This window comes from Pelobates fuscus, chromosome 3 (assembly GCF_036172605.1).
Source record: "Pelobates fuscus isolate aPelFus1 chromosome 3, aPelFus1.pri, whole genome shotgun sequence".
NCBI classification, from domain to species: Eukaryota; Metazoa; Chordata; class Amphibia; order Anura; family Pelobatidae; genus Pelobates; species Pelobates fuscus.
Window position 1 is genome coordinate 367,593,244 of NC_086319.1, and position 23,213 is coordinate 367,616,456.

The 23,213-nt window shown below is 38.5% G+C and overlaps 2 protein-coding genes across 2 annotated transcripts in view; one reads left to right on the forward strand and one right to left on the reverse strand.

Annotated features, from left to right (window-relative positions):
• The first annotated feature begins 2,274 nt into the window (after window positions 1-2,274).
• On the forward strand, window positions 2,275-4,689 carry LOC134603412 (immunoglobulin superfamily containing leucine-rich repeat protein-like). Its single transcript, XM_063449348.1, has 2 exons — window positions 2,275-2,363; window positions 2,968-4,689. The coding sequence occupies exon 2, from the start codon at window positions 2,970-2,972 to the stop codon at window positions 4,041-4,043; it is 1,074 nt and encodes a 357-aa protein (XP_063305418.1). The 5' UTR covers window positions 2,275-2,363; window positions 2,968-2,969; the 3' UTR covers window positions 4,044-4,689.
• Window positions 4,690-4,703: 14 nt separating this feature from the next.
• STRA6 (signaling receptor and transporter of retinol STRA6) overlaps window positions 4,704-23,213 on the reverse strand; it is a 37,034-nt gene continuing 18,524 nt past the window's right edge. Inside the window, exons 8-18 of the mRNA XM_063449347.1 lie at window positions 20,268-20,335; window positions 19,712-19,782; window positions 19,471-19,532; window positions 19,182-19,344; window positions 18,976-19,051; window positions 18,340-18,473; window positions 15,812-15,929; window positions 13,771-13,866; window positions 10,555-10,718; window positions 9,473-9,589; window positions 4,704-4,987 (exon numbers count right to left, since the gene is read on the reverse strand). Coding sequence (XP_063305417.1) covers window positions 4,824-4,987; window positions 9,473-9,589; window positions 10,555-10,718; window positions 13,771-13,866; window positions 15,812-15,929; window positions 18,340-18,473; window positions 18,976-19,051; window positions 19,182-19,344; window positions 19,471-19,532; window positions 19,712-19,782; window positions 20,268-20,335 — 1,233 coding nt within the window. The 3' untranslated portion in view covers window positions 4,704-4,823. The remainder of the gene's footprint in view (window positions 4,988-9,472; window positions 9,590-10,554; window positions 10,719-13,770; window positions 13,867-15,811; window positions 15,930-18,339; window positions 18,474-18,975; window positions 19,052-19,181; window positions 19,345-19,470; window positions 19,533-19,711; window positions 19,783-20,267; window positions 20,336-23,213) is intronic.

Consider the following 23,213-nt stretch of genomic DNA (forward strand, 5'->3'; position numbering starts at 1 on the left):
GTAGTGTTATTGGCTAAAAAAAATTTTTTGTGAAATTTGCATTGTGATATTGTGATTGCATTGATAGCTGTCAAACAATACCAGCTATGAGTCAGAAAATGTTTTTGACCAGTTACCAAAGCTGGATTGTAATGTAGCCCTTGGTAAAACCCACCATCACCCCTTTTTAAGACTGTCCAGGTAACTCCCATTAAACTGACCGACTCACTGTTTTTAATGGGTACATATGTAGTTGTATCACACAATGATAGCTCTGTCGCATATTAAAAAAACAAATAATCTAATCTAACACCTTTTGAATGTGACACAATTTCAGTGACAGACAATGTTTCACAGCCTAAAGCAATGGCTGTCTGGATTTAAAGATATTTATTTACCTCCCAAGAAGTGTGAGAGCTTCTTCAAAATCATAAGGGATACTAATGTAGCTAAAAAGTGACAATGGTTCAAATTAGATTTTACTATGATCTTAGTTATTACGAATCTTTCTAGCACCCTGTAACATTGTTCACTAAGGTTAATAATAGAGAAAGGTCCCATGCCCATTGCTATTTCAGTAGGGGTGTATCACCATCCTGTCTCTTTAAATTAACATCCAATGCACAATTTTTTTTATTTCACATGCAAGTAAATATAGACCAGGGGTGCCCAAAAGGTAGATCCCAAGATGTTTTAAAACCACAACTCCCATGATGCTTTGCCATTCTGAATGCATTCTAAAGGCATGCAAAGCATCATGGGAGTTGTAGTTCTACATCATCTGGAGATTAACCTTTTGGGCACCCTGGTGTACATAATTTCAGAATAATTTTGCCTGCTCATAAACCAGTAAAAACAGGAGAAAAAATATCATCATACGTTTACTCTATAATGTATCATTCCTGGGGTTAGAGGTGCGTGCCAAGGCTCAGTTCCAGGCCAAAGGTGCCAAGTAAGGTAGGTGTACATCTAAAGATAAAATTCTTATATTTTATAATCTTATACTGTGCCAATAATTAAAGTGCAATACATTATTGTTGTTTTTTTTTTTAATTGCACTTCTGACACATATTTATTCATCCTCTGCAACAAGATTTCTGAAAACTAAACGAAAAATTAAACATATGCGATCACTTTTTATTAATATACAAATGAGATCACTTTTCTATTTCCGGGGCTTCTGGTAGACTGATGCCTATTTTGGTCAATTACCATTTTTAATCAGTTTTCTCATGAAAACTATTTTATAAATAATCCCCAGTAATACACAAGTGGCACAGTATGAAGCATAACATTTGCTGCTAAACCGGGTCTCGGTATCGTTATAGGACAAACTGTATATCATTGGACTCAGGCACACCCTAAAGATTAATGCAGTTGTCCACTCAATCCCCTATTGTGGTTCATATTTATACTTACTTGTTTATTCAAAATAGCTCATTATTTGCTTAAAGACAAATTTTGATGCCAATGAGAACAATAAAATATGCGTGTTTACCTCCGATCCGCACTGAATTAAAATCCAAATTAGAAAATCCAGGCTAAATCAGACGAGTTGTGATGATGACTGAATTAAAAATGTTTTCCTAAAACAGTTATTTTTGTCCCAATTGCCCCATTCATAGTTTAGTGTTTGATCCTGACAGTTTAGCTAGCATTCGGCATTCCTTAAAACCAAAATTTAAAAAAAAAGCAAAAAAATCTCACTGCGCACTCTAACAAAATGTACTGCGCAAGCCTACAAGCGTGGCGATGAATCCACCTGCTATGTACTTCCGAAATCAGTACCAGCTACAAAATAACAGCAACAACACTGCCTATGCTTTCAGTACAACAAGGATTCTGCAACAAATTATCCTTACTTTGTGATCCATATTTCGGAACTTGGAAAATGTATATGCCTGCAGAAATATACAACTTTAAATAAAAATGTTAAAAAAATTAAATAAAATTTAGTTTGTTGTCTTTTTTTTTTTTAAAAGAGCGTGGATTACATTAGCCCTGAATGCTGAACCTAACAAGACATTTAAAAACGACATGTTACTAGGGATTGTTTATCTTCATCATCCTTCTTTACCATTGATCAATATAGTTTTTATTATTATTCCCTGTCCACCCATTGGAAAAAATTGATCCAATAATAAAAATAAATGAAACTGACACCAGATGGTTCAAGTATGAGAGATTACTAAGAGCAGCAAGGGATTGTGGGTCAGTTCTCTAGCTGTAGGACGGAATTTGGCTTGTAATGCTATTGTTTTTGGATCTCTACGAAGTCTGTAGAGGAAGCAGGAAGGAGGGAGTTGGAAGAAAAAAAAAAAAAAAAAGGGACTGAGCATTTTTTACATAGTCTGCGTGATAACAAGGGAAAAGGAAAGACTGAGGTAAGGAAACCAATAGGGAAGTTATAGAAGAATTAAGGAAAAAGTTCAGGGAAGTGTAAAGCAGGAAATGTTAGAGATTAAGAGGGAGAAAAGAAAGTTATGTAAACACTAATTAAAATACAGAGACGATGAAGTGAGGGACAGAGATAGGAAAGTATTGTTTTTGAGTAAGTATTGAAGAAGGGTCATTAAGTTAGGATCCAGAAAAAATAAATTGAAAATCCAAAAGAAAGAATTGTGACAGTGATGGAAGCAGTGTTTGGAGTCCTTTCCAGTTGCACGGCATTCGGCTGAATCATGTGAGATAATTGTGTGATCAGAGGCTGGAAGAAATTCTAGATTCTCATTGCTACAACACCAAGAGAGAGGACAGAGATATACATAAACTAAAGAAAAATATTAATTTAGTTGATATCTAGAAAATTGCAATCTATCGTAACATCTTCTAATGCCAGGAAGTGCCCTGTCCATTTGCCAAAACTTTGTATAAAAAAATCTCAAAGAAAAATATTTTTGATCCCAGCCCACTAATGCCTTTTTTAAAGTCAGTCAAAGCCCTTCCTAAGGGAGAAACATGCTATTAACAATAATATCTTATTTTTAGGGATGAATAGGATCATGGCGAACTTCCATCTATTATTTGGTTCTGTTTGGTACCTATGCCTAGTGCCAAGCAATTCTTGCCCAGTCCGCTGCAACTGTGTCACCAATTCTGCCCATCCTTCTGCAGATTGTTCTTACCGTGGTCTAGATTCGGTACCAACTGGCCTCCCTTTCAACATCAGCCAAATTAGCCTCTCTGCCAACTCCATCAGCACCCTAAACACTTCATCCTTTGCCGCTACCATAATGGTCAAGTCCCTGTGGTTAGCATATAACCAGATTACCAGTATTCAACCTGGCACTTTCAAAGGCCTGTCAAAGCTAATGAGCATTGACCTCAGTCATAACCAACTCTTGGATTTTCCCTGGAGTGATCTCCCAGCCCTCCACGAACTTCAGGTCCTGATTCTCAACAATAATAATCTGGTGACTCTTCCAGCAAATACGTTCATTACATCTAGAAGTCTCCGATCTCTACAGCTCAGTAGCAACAAGATACTATCTCTTCCAGAAGGGCTTTTCGACTCATTGACATCATTATCTCACCTCAGTCTTTACAATAACCCATTTAACTGCTCTTGCTCTTTATTTTGGCTTAAGGATTGGGTAGGGAAATCCATGGTCACCATTGACAAAAAAAAAGAGATTGCATGTTCGTTTCCCAAGGAGCTGTCAGGTGTCTCACTAGAAAAATTGCCCGATTTCCAATGCAGAGCACCTTTACAAATTCAGAGTAATGACCCCTTGCTGGACAAGGCCTTGTTCCTCTGCAAGAAGGCTGGAGACCAAGACTTCATGACAAGTCATTCTAAGGAGATTGAGGTGATGCTACAATTCATGGACAACGGGAACATTTTTGTGACTCCTATCAAAAAGGACATAGTTTATAATTGTCGTTTGCATAACCATACAGCAGGCATCACATCCCTTTCCAACTACCAGGCTTCAGGATGGCTGCGGGAGGAGCAGGAGAAGCTTCTCTTGATTATGGTTTCGGAAAGAGGAAATTCAGCAGTGAATGTAGGGTCGATATCTTTGGCTATATCTATGCTAATTTGTTTGGCAGTTCAGTGGTAATGAATAAGGCATTTTCTAGGGATCCCATTTGGCCAGGGTTCAGGTGACATTGGGGTTTGTTCCCTAATCTCATTCTGTATCCTGGTATATATATTAATATAACATCACATAACATTGTTACCTCTACCTGCACATAAGTTATACAGAGTGATTCGTAAAGAATCTGCTAAACAAGGATTAGGCCGAGAACAGGTGAAATAAACAGGGAGGAGATGAACGGGTTGAAAGAGTCCTAGGAAGGGATAAAGAAGATACAAATGATGGTATTATAGATATTATTAATACTAAGTGCAATAAAGACATATGCAAATTATATTGAGGCATAGATTCTCTAAAATACAAACGTTCGTTTTACAAAAACGTGGAAGATGATACCAGTACGTTAGCAGAGCAGGTGCTTCAAGTGCACCATGACCTATGTTTGGCAAGGGAACTCAGTACATCTTGGAAATACCTTTGATTTCAATCTGATTGTTCTCAAAGAATATCAATCACCTTGGGTTCAGAAATAAAAGAAAAATTAGAAGAAAGATTTTTTTTTTTTTTAAATGACAGACAGCAATGTAATTGATAAAATTAGATAATAGATTGGGTGATGTTTGATGTAAAGGAAAATTCAGTAGAGTCAGAATTCTATGAGACAAATATTTTACTAAACTACAAAAATAAAGGGAATAGCCAGCTCCCACAGTACCCCATCCTGCTCAGCAGCGTGTTTTGGGTGTGTGTAGGAGGGGAGAGGTAGACTATGTCACTGGAAGGTATCTGGTGTATCAGATGCTACGTGGGTTGCAAACGAGGTGTTCCATTGGAACATGTAGGGATTCTCTGAGACTGGAGAGAGGGGTTATGGATAAGGGTGTAAGCAAGATTCCAGCGAGCCCGAGCTAGTTGTGATCGTCCACCCTTATGAGATCGGCCATCGGGAGGCATCAGGTGAATTCCTGGAAAGAGTTTGAAAAAAGAAGTATGTGTTCAAATAATATGATGAACTTGGGAGGAAAGCAACAAAAAACAGGTGCAATAAAATGAATAGAATCTAGAACAGGGGTAAACAACCTTTGGCACTGCAGATGTTATGGGCTGAATATCCCATAATGCGCATACAGCTATAATCCTGGCAAAGCATTCGGGGAGATGTAGTCCACAACACCTGAAGTGCAGAAGGTTGCCTACCCTTCATGTAGAACATACAAAGTGAATGAAAGGCTAATGAAAGTAATATGGCTCTAGTTATAGGTACTTTTTGTTTAAATTGTATGTTTTGTGGAAGCACACGTTTTGAGTTTACAGGGAGAGAGTATGTGAACTATTGCATCAATGTTATAGAAAGCCATAAAAGTAGTTTTATATATAAGAGGAAATGCAATATGGAACAAGATGAGAAATGATCATTTAGTGCACAATTGTATTGGACTGTATTTGGATATGACTTTTGCACAGTTTATATATTTATTATGGAACGTTAAACCACTATGAATAAACAATTCAATTTAAATGAAGTAGAGCCTCTGCTGGGAATTCAACTGTATATTGATCCAATGTAGTCAATAGCCATATATCTCTCTCTTACATGCAGCATATACCCACCTGTCATTTACTGTCCTCCAGGTCAGAGCACACACTTACTGTATATGCACACTCATCTACTACCACCATCCAGGTCAGGGCACATACTGTATATACACACACTCATCTATTGCCCCCATCCAGGTAAGGGCAGGTACACTTACTGTATATACACATTCTCATCTACTACCACCATCCAGATCAGGGCAGGCAACATACTATACACACACACACACACACACACACTCATCTCCTACCACCATTCAGGTCAGGGCAGACACACAAACTGTATATACACACTCTCCTCTACTACTACCATTCAGGTCACAGCAGACACACATACAGTATATACACACTCTCATCTACTACTACCATTCAGGTCAGGGCAGACACACATACTGTATATACACACTCTCCTCTACTACTACCATTCAGGTCACAGCAGACACACATACAGTATATACACACTCTCATCTACTACTACCATTCAGGTCAGGGCAGACACACATACTGTATATACACACTCTCATCTACTACTACTATCCAGGTAAGAGCAGACACACATACTGTATATACACACAGTCATCTACTACTACCATTCAGGGCAGACACATATACTGTATATACAAACTTTCTTCTACTACTACCATCCAGGTCAGAGCAGACACACATACTGTATATACACACTCTCATCTACTACTACCATTCAGGTCAGGGCAGACACACATACTGTATATACACACTCTCATCTACTACTACTATCCAGGTAAGAGCAGACACACATACTGTATATACACACAGTCATCTACTACTACCATTCAGGGCAGACACATATACTGTATATACAAACTTTCTTCTACTACTACCATCCAGGTTAGGACAGACACACATACTGAATATACACACTCTCATCTACTACTACCATTCAGGTCAGAGCAGACACACATACTGTATATACACACTCTCATCTACTACTACCATTCAGGTCAGGGCATACACACATACTGTATATAATCACTCTCATCTACTACTACTATCCAGGTAAGAGCAGACACACATACTGTATTTACACACAGTCATCTACTACTACCATTCAGGGCAGACACATATACTGTATATACAAACTTTCTTCTACTACTACCATCTAGGTTAGGACAGACACACATACTGAATATACACACTCTCATCTACTACTACCATTCAGGTCAGAGCAGACACACATACTGTATATACACACTCTCATCTACTACTACCATCCAGGTCAGAGCAGACACACATACAGTATACACACACTCTCATCTACTACTACCATTCAGGTCAGGGCAGACACACATACTGTATATACACACTCTCATCTACTACTACTATCCAGGTAAGAGCAGACACACATACTGTATATACACACAGTCATCTACTACTACCATTCAGGGCAGACACATATACTGTATATACAAACTTTCTTCTACTACTACCATCTAGGTTAGGACAGACACACATACTGAATATACACACTCTCATCTACTACTACTATCCAGGTAAGAGCAGACACACATACTGTATATACACACTCTCATCTACTACTACCATTCAGGTCAGGGCATACACACATACTGTATATACACACTCTCATCTACTACTACTATCCAGGTAAGAGCAGACACACATACTGTATTTACACACAGTCATCTACTACTACCATTCAGGGCAGACACATATACTGTATATACAAACTTTCTTCTACTACTACCATCTAGGTTAGGACAGACACACATACTGAATATACACACTCTCATCTACTACTACCATTCAGGTCAGAGCAGACACACATACTGTATATACACACTCTCATCTACTACTACCATCCAGGTCAGAGCAGACACACATACAGTATACACACACTCTCATCTACTACTACCATTCAGGTCAGGGCAGACACACATACTGTATATACACACTCTCATCTACTACTACTATCCAGGTAAGAGCAGACACACATACTGTATATACACACAGTCATCTACTACTACCATTCAGGGCAGACACATATACTGTATATACAAACTTTCTTCTACTACTACCATCTAGGTTAGGACAGACACACATACTGAATATACACACTCTCATCTACTACTACTATCCAGGTAAGAGCAGACACACATACTGTATATACACACAGTCATCTACTACTACCATTCAGGGCAGACACATATACTGTATATACAAACTTTCTTCTACTACTACCATCTAGGTTAGGACAGACGCACATACTGAATATACACACTCTCATCTCCAACCACCATCCAGGTCAGAGCAGACATACACACTGTATATACACACAGTCATCTTCTACCACCATCCAGGTCAAGGCAGCAGGAACGTTACTGGGGGGTTACCTAATCTAGGGCCTTTGGTGGGCTCCTTAAAAGAACCGGTTCTAATTTGGCTATATTTGTTAGCTCTGAGTGTCATGTAAATAGTAATTTTAAGTACTTGTAGTGGATGTCTGAGTGAACGCCATTAGAGGTGTCCTTAGTAGACACTGAACTTACAGGGACAGGTTCTTTACATTAAAACTACTACATTCAGCTGTAGGGTTTTGTTGCTTAGTACTATAACTACTTCAGCATGCTGCAGGAATACCCTGGTGGATTTGGTAATGGTGTGACTTCTAACCAATTAGCTTATTGGCTGAGACTGATCATCTGCACTGTAGGGTCTAGTTAAGAAGAGCTACCATAAGCTACCAGCAGGAGTTTCCAACTTTCATAGAGGCTGCAGAAAGGTGGAGAGTGGCACCCAGCACACTCTAGGTCAGAGATCAACCCATTAAATGGTGCACCAGGCACCTGAACACTCCTGGCACCATAACCACTTTAGTTTGTTTAATACAGGACGTGTGCAGTTTATGAATATAAGTTTATATAAAACTCTGAATTCATTTAAATATTTGATACAACCATGTAGTTTATAGAACATGCTAGTGTTTAAGGTTGGACTAAGGGTATGGTATAGGGCTAGTTTTAGGAGAGCTTTCAGTCACTATATGTGGGAGGAGCCATAACATTAAAGGTACACTTTAGTGCTAGGAATACATATCTGTATTCCTAATGCTACAGCCCTGATTCCCCTTATAAAGTAAATAAAAAAAATTCAAAAAAATTAAAATTAAAATAAAACAAATTACTCACCTTCTCTCCAGTTCTGAGTATCCCTCAGCGCTGGCGCTACCTCCTTCTCGGTTGTTCGTCCCTCCAGGATGACGGGCCAGATTAGGGACCTTAGGCACATGTGCAGCTCTTGCCATGATGGGGCTAAGATTCTGCCAAAGAGAATGATTGTATACAATGATTCTCTATGGCCGATCCGTGACGCCACTGCATATGCATGCGTGATGGCACGGTATGTAATGGAGTAAGATTCCCAGCTCTCATACCCAGAGGGCTTGGAGGTGTGACTTGAAACCATACCATCCTATATTTTTCATACATAGGATGTAAACATACTGATACATGTATAAAATTTATTGATTCTTTCTATTTATTGATTCTCCGGAGCCGTCCCTAGCAAGGGTCTTGAGCTTTTTAGCCTTTCCCCCCATATTGTGGTGGGTTGGCTGCTGCCAAAATCAGAATAAGTAATCGCCGTTGGGTTGGTAATTGCCGAGTTAATGGCGGGAGATTTGCAGACATGCGACTGCTCCCGTCAATGTCCAGACCACGCCATCCTTTTTTATTGTTAGTTTTGTATTCTCTTTTATCAGTCCAACATTTTTACTCCCTCTTATTTGTTAGCTTTTCAACACTTGTTTTTGTGTTTTATTGCTTTCTTTTTAATATACTGTTTAAAGACCGGTCACTTACCCTCCTCCAGGTCGGGATGCTTCCCTTGCTGAGGTTTCAGGAGCAGACAGAAAGCTCTGACCAGTGGGTGACATTCGCTGACCTCCAGCATCAAGAAGTTACAATAGTTCCTATAGCCTGTAAGAATAAATAGAGTCAACAGATATTATCAGGAATAAAGAAATATGTCTCTGTGGTTTTTTTACTATTATTTATTTAACACACAGGTAAAAAAAATACATTGAGAAACTCATTTTAGAAAAGCCCCATAAGACACTTCAGCATCATCAGGAGAGGTCACATACACAATCCGCCCAAACCAGTTTAAAAGAAACAACATTCTAGAAGAAGAATAAAATATGAACAATAAAGCAAAATGCAAAAGAAGGGTGACTAAAAAATAAAGACCAACAAACAAATTGAGTTGACGTTCCCTACCAGCTAAAATATTTTCATAAAACTGCATAACAACATAAAACAACATAAAACAGCTACTGAGGGTCCAGGGTTTACGGAACGTGCGGTGGACCATTGCCAAATATGTATCCATAAATATTTTATCTTGGATCTAATTTATAAGCAGTGATTTGGTAGGGGGGGGGGGGGGGGTCATAATTTACATAATAGTCTTGATAATGAAAAAATGTATTCCAATGTTTGTTTAACTTGCATCTAAACAACACGGATAATACAGTAAGTACACCCCCGTATAGACTGTAACGACAGATCTAGTTAGAACATATCTGTCTGTCTAACTCTCTTTCTATGTTCTAATCTAGATATTTAACGTATTGTCACACTGACAGATATTGACACAATGGGGAATATTTATCAAAATGTTCTGAAAAGTGACAGCTAAATTCTGTCATTATTTTAATTGTATTTAGAGTGTTTTACAAGTGATCAAAATGTTTTCTTTAAATCCCACAAGTTTATGCAGAAATCCATTTAAAAAAATAAAAAAGTTGCAGAAAAATTATTAGAATTGATAAATCACCACGAAAATTTGTATACAAGTTTCAGTGGGTTCAGTAAGTTAATTCCAGTGTATTATTTGTAATTAAATTACAATAAATTACAAGAATTAAATAAGCAGTTATTACCTGGATCCCAGCCCTGCACACTGTGCTGTAACAGACTCAGGTCCATCCGACAAAAATGGATTAAATTAAAGATAGCGGAGACCAGGAGTCTGGCAATTGACACCAAACCCCCTCGAAGGACGTTCACTGGGAGCAAGAGGTAAGTGAGCAGGAAGAGGCTTTTCCTGAGAGACAAAAAAAGAGATGGAAATGGATCAGTGTGCATGTGTGTGAATATAAGCCTACTATTTAATTGCACTATTATCACAATCATTGTCTTTTTTTTGTAATAGGCATCATAAAATACATATTATAAAACATTTTAAAAACTCTTCAATGGGAAATGTTAATAAGGTGCATAGAGACATACATAAACATACACAGACACATGCACAGACACACACACACACACACACACAGACAACGACACTGCTTTGAAGGATGTAGGAAAGTGGGGTCAGTTGCATACTTGCCATATCAAGCAACATGAAACAAAATAAGCAGCAAAAATATATTTTTAAAGGAACTAATAAGTTCAAGGGAAACTATAAGCACCAAAATAACTTTAGCTTAATGGAGTGGTTTTCGGTGTATAGATAATGCCCCTTCAAACTTATTGCTCAATTCTCAAATATCAATCTGGAGCGGCAATATCTGTCAGCAGGGTAGGAGCTTAACACTGAGCCCCTATGCGCGTTTCACCTGTAAGCGGCTCTTCAAGGGGGAACACAAGCCCCAGGCTTTTGAGTTTAAATGACACGCCCTTTGGTCTGATTGGTCTACCAGAATGCTGATGACGTCATGCTAAATCGTTAGTTACGAGAACGGAGATAGTGATATAAGTATCACTCGTGATCTAATCATGGAAGACATATTAATTGTAATAGTATATGGACCAAAATCATTCTGTTTTGAAATGATAACAGTATTGTGGTGTCCAATATGTCTAATTGGTTTATACTTAAGGTAGACCGAACCGACAAGCTAAAAAATATAACGATCACATGGCCCATGGGGTCCTATTTAGCCGAGGGGGGACTGTCTGGGCTGTCAGACAGTCCCCCCAAACGGAGAAGAAGACCAATCGCCATTGGGGGAACAGCGGCGATCGGGTAAGTGAATGGGAATGGAGGGAGAGGGAGGGGGAGGGAGAGGTAGGGAGGGAAGGAGGGCTTAATATTTTTTTTTTTACATTTAAAAAAAATTATTTTATTCCTCACTAAGTGCCTTGACCCTCGAGGCACTCAGCACACAAGCAGAGTATGGGAAGAATGTCTGATGGCTTCCGATGCTCTGCCTCACTGCCGGGCGCCACATGGAGCAACCGGAAGTGATCGCTCCGGGGGAGTGTTTACCCGGCGGCCCGGCAGTGAAGGGGGATAATGCAGGATACGTATATCCCTGCAATACCCTTAGAGCGGCTGGAAGTGATCAAGATCTCTCCCACCGCACAAATGTGCCGTGGACATACATGGTACGTCAGCGGTCGTTAACGATCATTTTTTGTTTGACGTACCCTGTAAGTCCGCAGTCACTAAGGGGTTAAACTTCCTTGATTGCACATTCTGTTTAATTTAGAATATCTTATTTCATGAATCGTTTATAGCCTATTAGAGGGTGCAGCAGCCTGCTGTGTGTGTTTAAAGTTCAATTAACAAACCAGGAGATAAAAACTTCTAAAGTAAACACACTGTGCTGTCCTATCTAATTGAAACTGTAACATTTTTTGCATGTTGGCTGTGTGAGTCACAACCTGGGGAGGTGTGACAAAAGGCTACAGAAACAAAAACAAAGTGATATCACTCTAAACGGCAGAGAATTGAACACAGAAGCATAATCTATACACCAAAACAGCTTCATTAAAGGAATACTATAGTATAAACATGCTTAGGTGTCTTGCCCCCGTTGCTTGCCCTTAAAAGGTGATTTGCGGCTGGCTCCGCTTGCTCTGCCTCCATGGCTGAGATAATCGAATTTGACTATCTCAGACAATCCAATGCTTTACCATGAAAATAACTGAGATGCAATAGTACATGTGTTAAAAATGCTGTGCTGAGCCAATCAGCATCTCCTCATAGAGATGCTTTGAATTAATGCATCACTATGGGGAGCGTTTAGCACCTCCATGCAGAGCGTGGAGATGCTGAACATCAGCAATGATCCAAGAAGGAGCTCTAGTGGCCGTCTGAGTTAAAAAGCCTGCAGGGACAGGGACATTAAGCTGTAGTTCTTCTTGTGACTACAGGCTCCCTTTAAGCTAAAGGTGTTTTCGTTCTTAGAGTATCCCTTTAAGGGGTTATGTCAACAGAATCATTATGTGTTTCCTATGCCTCTTTTGCTACCTATAACAGTTACTGAATGGAGAATGTGTTTGTTTTAGCATACCCAGTATACATTTGTGCAGTGTCCTGCTACTTCTTAAACCATTACAAAGAGACCGTACCTGTTGTCTTTTGCTGTAGGTAGCTTCCAAAATAGTGTGCAGTGCATGTAATGCAAATAATACTTGAAATATCTTCTTTTCAACCATTTCAATATATTGGAAAGTGAAAGAATTGCATAGCAGGATGCACATGGAAACATTTCTGTATTGATACCCAGGGATTTAACGAGGAACACCCTACCCAAAATTTGCTCACTAGTCTTTCATTCTAATGTCGGACTTGTTATGAACACCTACTTATAAGGTAGGTTTAGTCGGAGTGAAAACTGTCTGATTCTTGCAAGGATCGTCTGCCTATTTTCGGTTTTATCCCCTTAAGGGCACAACGGAATATTTCTGCCATGTTTCCTTAAGGGGTTAAGTGTTATCGACTGAAAAGTGGAATTAGAGTGTTTTCACATATGAGATTAAGATAAGGATTCCAGATGTCTCCAGCACACTCTGACCTATCTGACTCATCTATCGTTTTTTAGAAAGTGAGACGGGCATTTAATCCACGTTGACTTTTATCTTCCTTCATGTATAGTGATGCAAAGTGTTGGAATAGAAGACTGGAATCTTGCTCTTCATGTCAATATGTGATCGTGTGATAATATATCTATAGCTCCTCAATGGCCTGTCATTATAGATCTTGTACCAATCCATGCTTTGGCAAGTCACAGATTAACGAGCTGTTCCCCATTCAAATCAATGATACAAAGCACTAAAACCAACAGATTTAAAGGACAGGTGTGGAATAATGCAAAATAAACAGGAAAATATGTGCATATATACACACACATGAATATAAATACCTATTGGTAGTCTGAGACGGATGTCCTTCTAAGAATAGAAATCTTGAGCAAACATATTGCAATACAGTCACCAGGAACAGAAGTAGCCAATAAGGCCTAAGGAAGAGAAGGACACATTTTTTAGCCTAACTGACTTGATCAATTTTACTATTATGCCTTATGCTGGATCCATATTGTGGGTATTGTTACCCCCTCTCCAGTAATGTACACATTAGCTCTCAGACATACAACTTCATTCATGCTATATCGCCATATATAAGTTCCTATGTGATTCTTTTTATCCTCTTATTATAACGAGAGGTGGTTGAGTGCACCATAGCAACATAGAACTGGTCTTACTCTGAGGTTGTTCCTAACTCCAGATGATGTATTATAAGAGATAAGTTTATCTTTGGTAACTAAATAGCAGTATTGTCTTAGAACAGGCTTCCTCAAACTCCGGCCCTCCAGCTGAACTACAACTCCCATGATTCTATGAATGAAATAGATAGGCTGAGAATCATGGGAGTTGTAGTTCAACAACATCTGAAAGGCCGGAGTTTGGGGAAGCCTGTCTTAGAAGATAATTGGGGAACAGCTACTCAGTTACCAGAGATTCCCATTTCACTTGTAATAAAATTTGGCCTTTAACAGGGACCAATAACCAGCGTGGTACTGAATAAACAATGGCTTATATTTCCACATCACATTTAACCAGTGATTTTTTTTTATATATATATTTTATATTTTTATTATTTAAATCAGGGCTCAAAATGTCCATTCATGCGCACACCAGGCCCATATAGTACACATTTTTAGTTCTGAATTATCCTTCTGGTTTAATTTTATGTATCATCTAAAGTCTTTTTAGTTGGTTCTTTAGAGCAGTGGTGCGTGGCATAGTATACTTTATGTTTTGTATTTTACAACATGTACCATGTCCCTCTTTGTGACTGGCTGCTCATTATACATCTTTTTAAATTGATGAATTGTGTTTTGTAAATGGTGGAAAACATATGATAAGCGGATAGAGGTTAAATGTGGTCCTGAAGCATAATGAGATTCATTGCTGCTGAGTAATAAATTTATTTTTAAAAACTCCCCAGCCATTCTGACATGCTAACATAACATATAGCCACTTTTATATTGATTCATGTAAAGGTTTGAGGACAGACCTTTAATGAATTATATCTAGGCCTTGCTTCGTCAATATGAAAGTGAATTTCTAAATGTCAGGCACCTTAATTTATGTAAAGAGACTCTTTCATCGAAATGGGGAAAAACATCAGTAGGTAGTTATATAGAGAACATTAGCCATGTACAGTGCCAGGTATATATCATCCAGGTTCATATTAACATATAACAGCTCCTAAAATGATGAATATGTAATTTTTGCACACTGGTAAATTATATATTTAATCATTTTAGGACCTGTTAAGGTAAGACACTAATGGAATACCCATCTCCTAGTTCAGGCATAGGCAACGTTTGGCTCTCCAGATGTTGTGGACTACATCCCCCATAATGCTCTTACACACATAATGCTGGCAAAGCATCATGGGAGGTGTAGTCCAAAACATCTGCAGAGCCGAAGGTTGCCTATCCCTGTCCTACTTCATGATATCTACCCACCTCCTTCAGATATCATTGGCCCTGCTTGGAGATGCTACCTCCTGCTAGGATCACGCTTATATGTTGATGGTCTGTTACCTGTTCCTTGGCGTCTGAACTGAGTGACACCTTTCACTCTATTCGTATTCTGCAGTAGCAGTAATGAAATGTGCTTGCAACTACACTTCGTAGTTGCTGTGACAGGGAGCTATAGGCATATTTCTTCTAAAATTGTAGCTAAAGAATGTTACATATGTTAAATCCAAAATGGGAAAAAGAGAAAGTATACTTTTTTTTTGTTTGTTAATTAATACCAAATTTATCACTGATATTGCACACTGTTTGTACATATCTTTCATTACTATTGGTTCTCTAAAACTGAGGTTTCAATGCTGCTGCTGAATAGAATGCTGGTGATAAAGGTTTATGTCACAGGCTGCAGGAAACTCACCAACTCATTTTCAGGAAATGGAGGATAATCTGAAACTTGCCATAAACAATGGGAATAACAATCAGAAATGTAACGCAGACATGAGCAACGAATAACACGACAATCTGAATGATGAGACCTGGAGGGAAAAAAAAAGGAGAAATATTTTTACAGTTCTCATACTTTATCTCTTAAAATATAATATAAAATATATATATATATATGTAATAATAAAACAAATCTAATAATATCTAATAATATCCAATGTTGGATCATCTTCATTCAGTCACAAGGCCCTAATCTGGGGCAGGAAAAGGACATACATTTTCCAGTATGTTTTAGACTAAAACACCAGCTGCCATTTTAATCATGGGAGCTGAAAATAGCTGCCAACTAGAACCGTAACTCACACTAACCTCAGGCAGCAGGGCTGCCTTTACAGTGAAGACCTTCTGCAACCCCTACACTACCCTAACACACTACACTGCACATTAACCCATACACTACAGTATACACTACACTAACTAAACATTAACCCATACACTACAGTTTGTTATACATTAACCCCCACACTACACTGCACATTAACCCATACACTACATTATACACTGCACTAACTAAACATTAACCCATACACTACAGTATACACTGCACTAACTAAATATTAACCCATACACTACAGTATATTACACATTAACCCCCACACTACACTGCACTAACTCAACATTAACACCATCACTAGATATTAACCCCTACTATTCACTAACTGAACATTAACACTAACACATCACTAAATATTAACCCCTACACTGCACTAACTAAACATTAACGCATACGCATCACTAAATATTAACCACTACACTGCACTAACTCAAAATTAACACCATCACTAGATATTAACCCCTACTATGCACTAACTGAACATTAACACTAACACATCACTAAATATTAACCCCTACACTGCACTAACTAAACATTAACCCATACGCATCACTAAATATTAACCCCTACACTGCACTTACTAAACATTAACCCATACGCTATCACTAAATATTAACCCCTACACTGCACTAACTAAACATTAACCCATACGCTATCACTAAATATTAACCACTGCACTGCACTAGCTCAACAATAACACCATCACTAGATATTAACCCCTACTATGCACTAACTGAACATTAACACTAACACATCACTAAATATTAACCCCTACACTGCACTAACTAAACATTAACCCATATGCCATCACTAAATATTAACCCCTACACTGCACTAACTAAACATTAACACCATCACTAGATATTAACCCCTACTATGCACTAACTGAACATTAACACTAACACATCACTAAATATTAACCCCTACACTGCACTAACTAAACATTAACCCATATGCCATCACTAAATATTAACCCCTACACTGCACTAACTAAACATTAACGCATACGCTATCTCTAAATATTAACCACTGCACTGCACTAGCTCAACATTAACACCATCACTAGATATTAACCCCTACTATGCACTAACTGAACATTAACACTAACACATCACTAAATATTAACCCCTACACTGCACTAACTAAACATTAACACCATCACTAGATATTAACCCCTACTATGCACTAACTGAACATTAACACTAACACATCACTAAATATTAACCCCTACACTGCACTAACTAAACATTAACACATACGCTATCACTAAATATTAACCCCTACACTGCACTAACTCAAAATTAACACCATCACTAGATATTAACCCCTACACTGCACTAACTAAACATTAACGCATACGCTATCACTAAATATTAACCCCTACACTGCACTAACTCAAAATTAACACCATCACTAGATATTAACCCCTACACTGCACTAACTAAACATTAACGCATACGCTATCACTAAATATTAACCCCTACACTGCACTAACTAAACATTAACACCATCACTAGATATTAACCTCTACACTGCACTAACTAAACATTAACCCATGCGCTATCACTAAATATTAACCCCTACACTGCACTAAATGTTAATCACGACACCAACTTTAAACATTAACCCCCCAGAGTACCTAAAAAACAAACATTGAGCCATACACTACCTTAACACTAACTCTAATTTAAAAAAAAAAATTACGTAATTTAAAAAATGTATCACGGTCAAGTGGGTATTAGGGCAAATAATCCACTTGAAGTTTTCTGAAGACTTTTAAACTAACTGATTTTCTGCCTTGTGGTTTATTAAGATGTCTCCAAAACCCTCACGGCCATTTCACATAATGTCATATATATCTAGTGTGGGTTACAAAATATGTGCCACCAAAATCCAGTGCGGTTACATCACAGAATACAGTAGCTTAATCTGTCCAGACTGCAGGCTTGCAAAGCATCATGGGACTTGTAAGTACACCACAACTAGGTAGCTATTTGTTGGCCACGCCAAATATGCATCATGGGCATCTCTATAGAGATAGTTGGACTGGATTGTTTTTTACAAGCCAGGACTGAACTATTTTTCCATGCAATGAAATACAAAATTACCTATACAGGTGAATGCAGCCTGGTAGCTGATATGACCCATCCAACTAGAAAGCACTGAAGGAGAAGGACTTGGGGAACGCGAGTCCAGGAACACCAAGGATGACTGCCCGGCACAGAGAGACTGCAGGGCCCACCTGGGGAAGAGAACAGGATGGAACACCAAGAATTTGGTGGAGAAAGAGTTCTAGGGGAATTCCGGCCTTCGCTCATAATTCAATGATGAGCATTACATGTCGTAACGCAACGACTAAACACATTACATTTTATAAGAGTGTTAAAAAGGACACTACTGGCAAGATACAATACAGAAAATAAATAATTACATTGAAATTTACATGAATTGGGCATAAACAATTCCAAGACAAAGTGAATCTCCATATAATGAAGACCTGTATTAGGTGGAATCCATCAGACTACGTGGCTTGACAACACAAGTTTGTGAACGTAAATTGTATGTTTGAAATTTGAAGTTGAAGTTTATAATTGCATGTAGGTTTCAATATATAGCGACAACATCTGGTTGCAGACTGGAGGTCAGGTTTATGATCTAAAAGTGGATCCCCCTGCTTTTGTACTTAAAAACTGGTCATCCCTATTGGTTACGTAGGAACAAACTCCCCTGTTGGAAGCACTTACCTGTGTTTGACCAGGGATCTCAGTAGCATTGTGACAGTGACAATGCAGGACAGAACCATTGCCGCAATGTAACACACTGTGGGATAGAAGAATATCAAGGTGCTCAGTATTAGCATCAAAGTGTGTGCCACAACACAAGGTCCTCAGAACAGGAACTCCCCCCCCAAAAAAACAAAGCAATCGTCCCCCTAATTCTCCTTCTTTACCTTCCACAACCCATATGTAATACACAATGAACTCCACTGCCGCTGCTTTATTCTCATCAACATTCAAACCAAAGCCGGCCAGCACGAGGATAAATTCTTCATTAATGCTCTTGCGGATCTTCTGCACAGTGGGAAGAAATACCACCAACAAGAGCAGCGCCACCTACAGACAGGGTGAAATGATGGGGCTAAAGCACTGATCTCTTTCAGCTTGAGAAACGTTCACATGCAGTTTGTAGCCACAACTAATGTATGTTTCGGGATTTGTTTATGAATTCTGTACTTTTACCTGATATCCAGACAACATCGACGCGGTTACTGCAAGGACTGGTTTTAACGACAAGCAAACATCTAGAAAGATAGAAGGAACATAGAGGGCTTTTAACATGAAACACATGGCACAACTGACACAACAATGTTCTATAGACTGTCATGCCATGTGCGTCTTTATCATAAGCACAAAGCAAATATATATCTGATGCCAATGTTTGTTTCCCTCTGTTGTCGTATGGCAAAGTACAGCAAGATACCTGTGTTTGGAGGATACAGATAGGAGAAGATAGTGCGAAACACCTGAGACCCAGGAGTGCCGAGGTTCTTACTGTGGAAAGGAGAAAGACAAAGCATTAGATTGACATTAGTAGCCAGATCGAAGGTAGACTATTTTAGGATTTGGCACAGTTCATGAGGAAACCGTAAGTCATAAATGTTGCAGAACAATAGGTCAGTGATAATTTGGCGGTCTTGGGGCGAAGGGGATGGTTATTTAAAAAGATATGTTGGATGGGAATTATTTTTAATGAAAGTCTCTGGGAGATGTATGTCTAATCGAGAAGATCTCTTGAAGGTACTGTTTTTTTTTTTTTTTTTTAAATATCTCTGGAAAAGGAATGGCTAATAGAGAAGAGCTCCAGACTATTATTTAAGAAGGTGTCTGGGAAGGGTATTATTCATGAAACAATGATGTGTATTAGGGTTCATAATGGAATGCTCTGTAGATGCTGTACACGACAAGGTGGAAATAAAATGCAGATATTTTTGATAATTCCAATTCACAGATTTCTGTTGAAAGAATGCTTAACTAACCTGCCATTAGACGGTTTCCTATTCAAAAGTCTGCTGAGATATTTCAGGTAATAGTTTCTGTGCGTTTTCTAAAAAGAAAGACAGAGACAAATTCAGAAAAAATCATTATTTGCGGAAGTGTTCCTGCTTTAATATTCTGAATACATATTAAGGATATTTGTAAACACCAAAACCACTGCAGCCCTCTCTATATGTATGCCAGGAGTCACCCAGTGCCTTCCTGTGATAAGGGGTCACATTAATTGTGAATAGTCTGATACTTACCTGGGTGCCCCTGTTTTCAAAATGAAGCTAATGTATACGTTCTCATGTACTGTAACCATCACAATTGTTTGCAATATTTCAGTCCATTCATTGGCAGAGAAAAAAAATTCCCTTCTACCAAGATAGTAGCTCTAAAGAGATGCCTGGTCACTTGTATGCCTTAGGTTATTTGTTACATAATTTCTTGATGATAACTATCATGCTATCTTGTCAATCACTCCGTACAGCTTTGAGAAATACTTGCCCATAGCCATTACATAACTTAGAAATACTCATATGTTCTCGGATTACTTTCTAGAACAACATCCTTGGACATACAAACACTGCTGATGACTTCACAAACTCACACTACATCCTGTTTAGGATCTTGAATATCCACTCTACTGAATCTGGAATCTCATTTGCGTAGGCTGGTGGGATGCAACCCGTGACAATAACAAATATTTTTAAAGATGTCCTTCAAAATATATCATAGAGCACGTGTCAACCCACATTTATGGCTTACTATGGAGTTGTCACAGCCAAGTAGTTGTGTTATGTGGTGTAATTGGGGCTACATTATGGCATTGTCTCTAGCAACGCCCAATAATTTCTGAACTGTAGCAGAAAATACATAAATTTGTCACCAAACTGAAACTTCAACAGGCAATTTTGGGAGGGTTCAGAAGATAGAGACCGAGCATGAGAAATAAAGCACTGCTCCACTTCCCAGTGGTCATGAGCCCCAAACAACTCAACTCAATGGCATGGTATTGCCCCACCGCCCTTTGCTCAAGTCTTTACTTGCCTATTTTATTTAAATTGGTTAAAAACCTTTTCACATAAAAACACATATCAAGTTATTTTTTTTCAGTAAATGTCCACCGACTCCACTCTTTATTTCTTTATTCCTCTGTTGTTGAGGCTGTCCTCTGTAACACATCTAAGTGAAGCATGCAGAACACCATTACCTTTCACGTTCACTCAATGGATTATGGAAAAGGATAAATTGGGAGTGATAGTGAGTCCCAGGTTAGATCCATGTTGTCATGTTTTTTTCAATATATTTTTTCCTTGTTGTTTTTTGTATAATATAAAACTCAGATTTCATTACTCAAGCAGACTCTCTAACTAACTTGTCCACCAGCTCTCCACACACACACACACACACACACACACACACACACACACACACACATTAATTTATTTTTTGAATTGTAAGAATGATCTATTTTCCAAATGGACCAGTATGTTTGGACCATGAGGCACATACACTAAATGTAATAAGTACATTTAGTGAACCCCAGAGATAAAGGTCAGTAGTACCCTGGTACCAATACTGCAATGTTGCAATTATATATCTTTCTTTCAGATAGTGGTTGTTAGTGTTCTATATCATCACATCCCAATAAACCACTGAAAGCTGATGGCAACAGCATTTTCAAAGTACATCAATCTATCTATGAGCCTGTGCCAATGAGCCTGTATTTTGTCATATTAAGTCCATCATATTAATGCTCATATTAGTTCCATCACACGACTTAAAAAAAAGAGAGTAAAAAACCACATACATGTATTCTAAAACAATACTGCAAATAATACATTATTATCACTGTCTGCCAGTTACAATATTCTAGGTATAGAGTTAGATGCATATATATATATATAGATATCACGTAGCACCCCCTGGTGGTAAGAAATGAACAAGAGCATTGTTTTCGTTTTATTCCACTATTCAACTTAAAGGGACACTATAGTCACCTGAACAACTACAGCTTAATGTATTTGTTCAGGTGAGATTTATAGCTCCCTGCAGGCAAAATACAGTGTTTACATTGAATGATAGGAATACCTCCAGTGGCCGTCACTCAGATGGCCACCAGAGGGACTTCCTATCATGTAGGGCCCTAAAAAGGCCTTGTACACGTCAGACGTATTAAAATACGTCTGACGTGTGCAGGAGAGAGAAGGCACTGTGTGCGCGCCTTCTCTCTCCAGCCTGTCAGCAGAGGAGAGGGGGCGGGCAAAGACCGCGAGCTGAGCTGTCATGCGCGGTAGTGCGCTCAGGCTTCAGAGGGCAGCATGAATGCCGCCCTATGAAGTATGTGCGCATGTGCATGTGCGCACAGGGGAGCAATGATGCAGGTGAGTAAAATCCTCTGCCCGGAGAGTCCCTTTAAAGAATTGGAACCCAAGGATATTTACAACCATGGGTATTATTATTATTATTATTTAATTATTTATATAGTCCCAGCACATTCTGTAGCGCTATACAATGGAGGGGGGGGGGGGGGGGGGGGTCATTCACAGAACTAAATAGCCACGCTGTAACTATAGCTGATTTGGAGGATTTTTCCAGATAATCTATCTCTGCCTACAATTTAGTATTCAGATTGCGATCCATATCAATTTGTAATTTGCTAAATAAACCCTAATGTGTATTTTGTTTTTAATTTTCAGACAATTATTTGAAAATAATGTTTTAATATTTAATGCATTGAAAGTGGACTGTGTCAAATCTAGCTAATATGTCTCTTTAACTCCCCTATGGTTTTATAACATCCGATACCGATAAATTAAATGAACAAACATACATACTGTAGAAAATGATTATCTGGTGTAATCTATGGCATGCACGCTGTGATTGAGGCAAGTTTCAAAATCAATTGAGCGTTAGACTTTTCCTTTGCAGTGATCATTAAG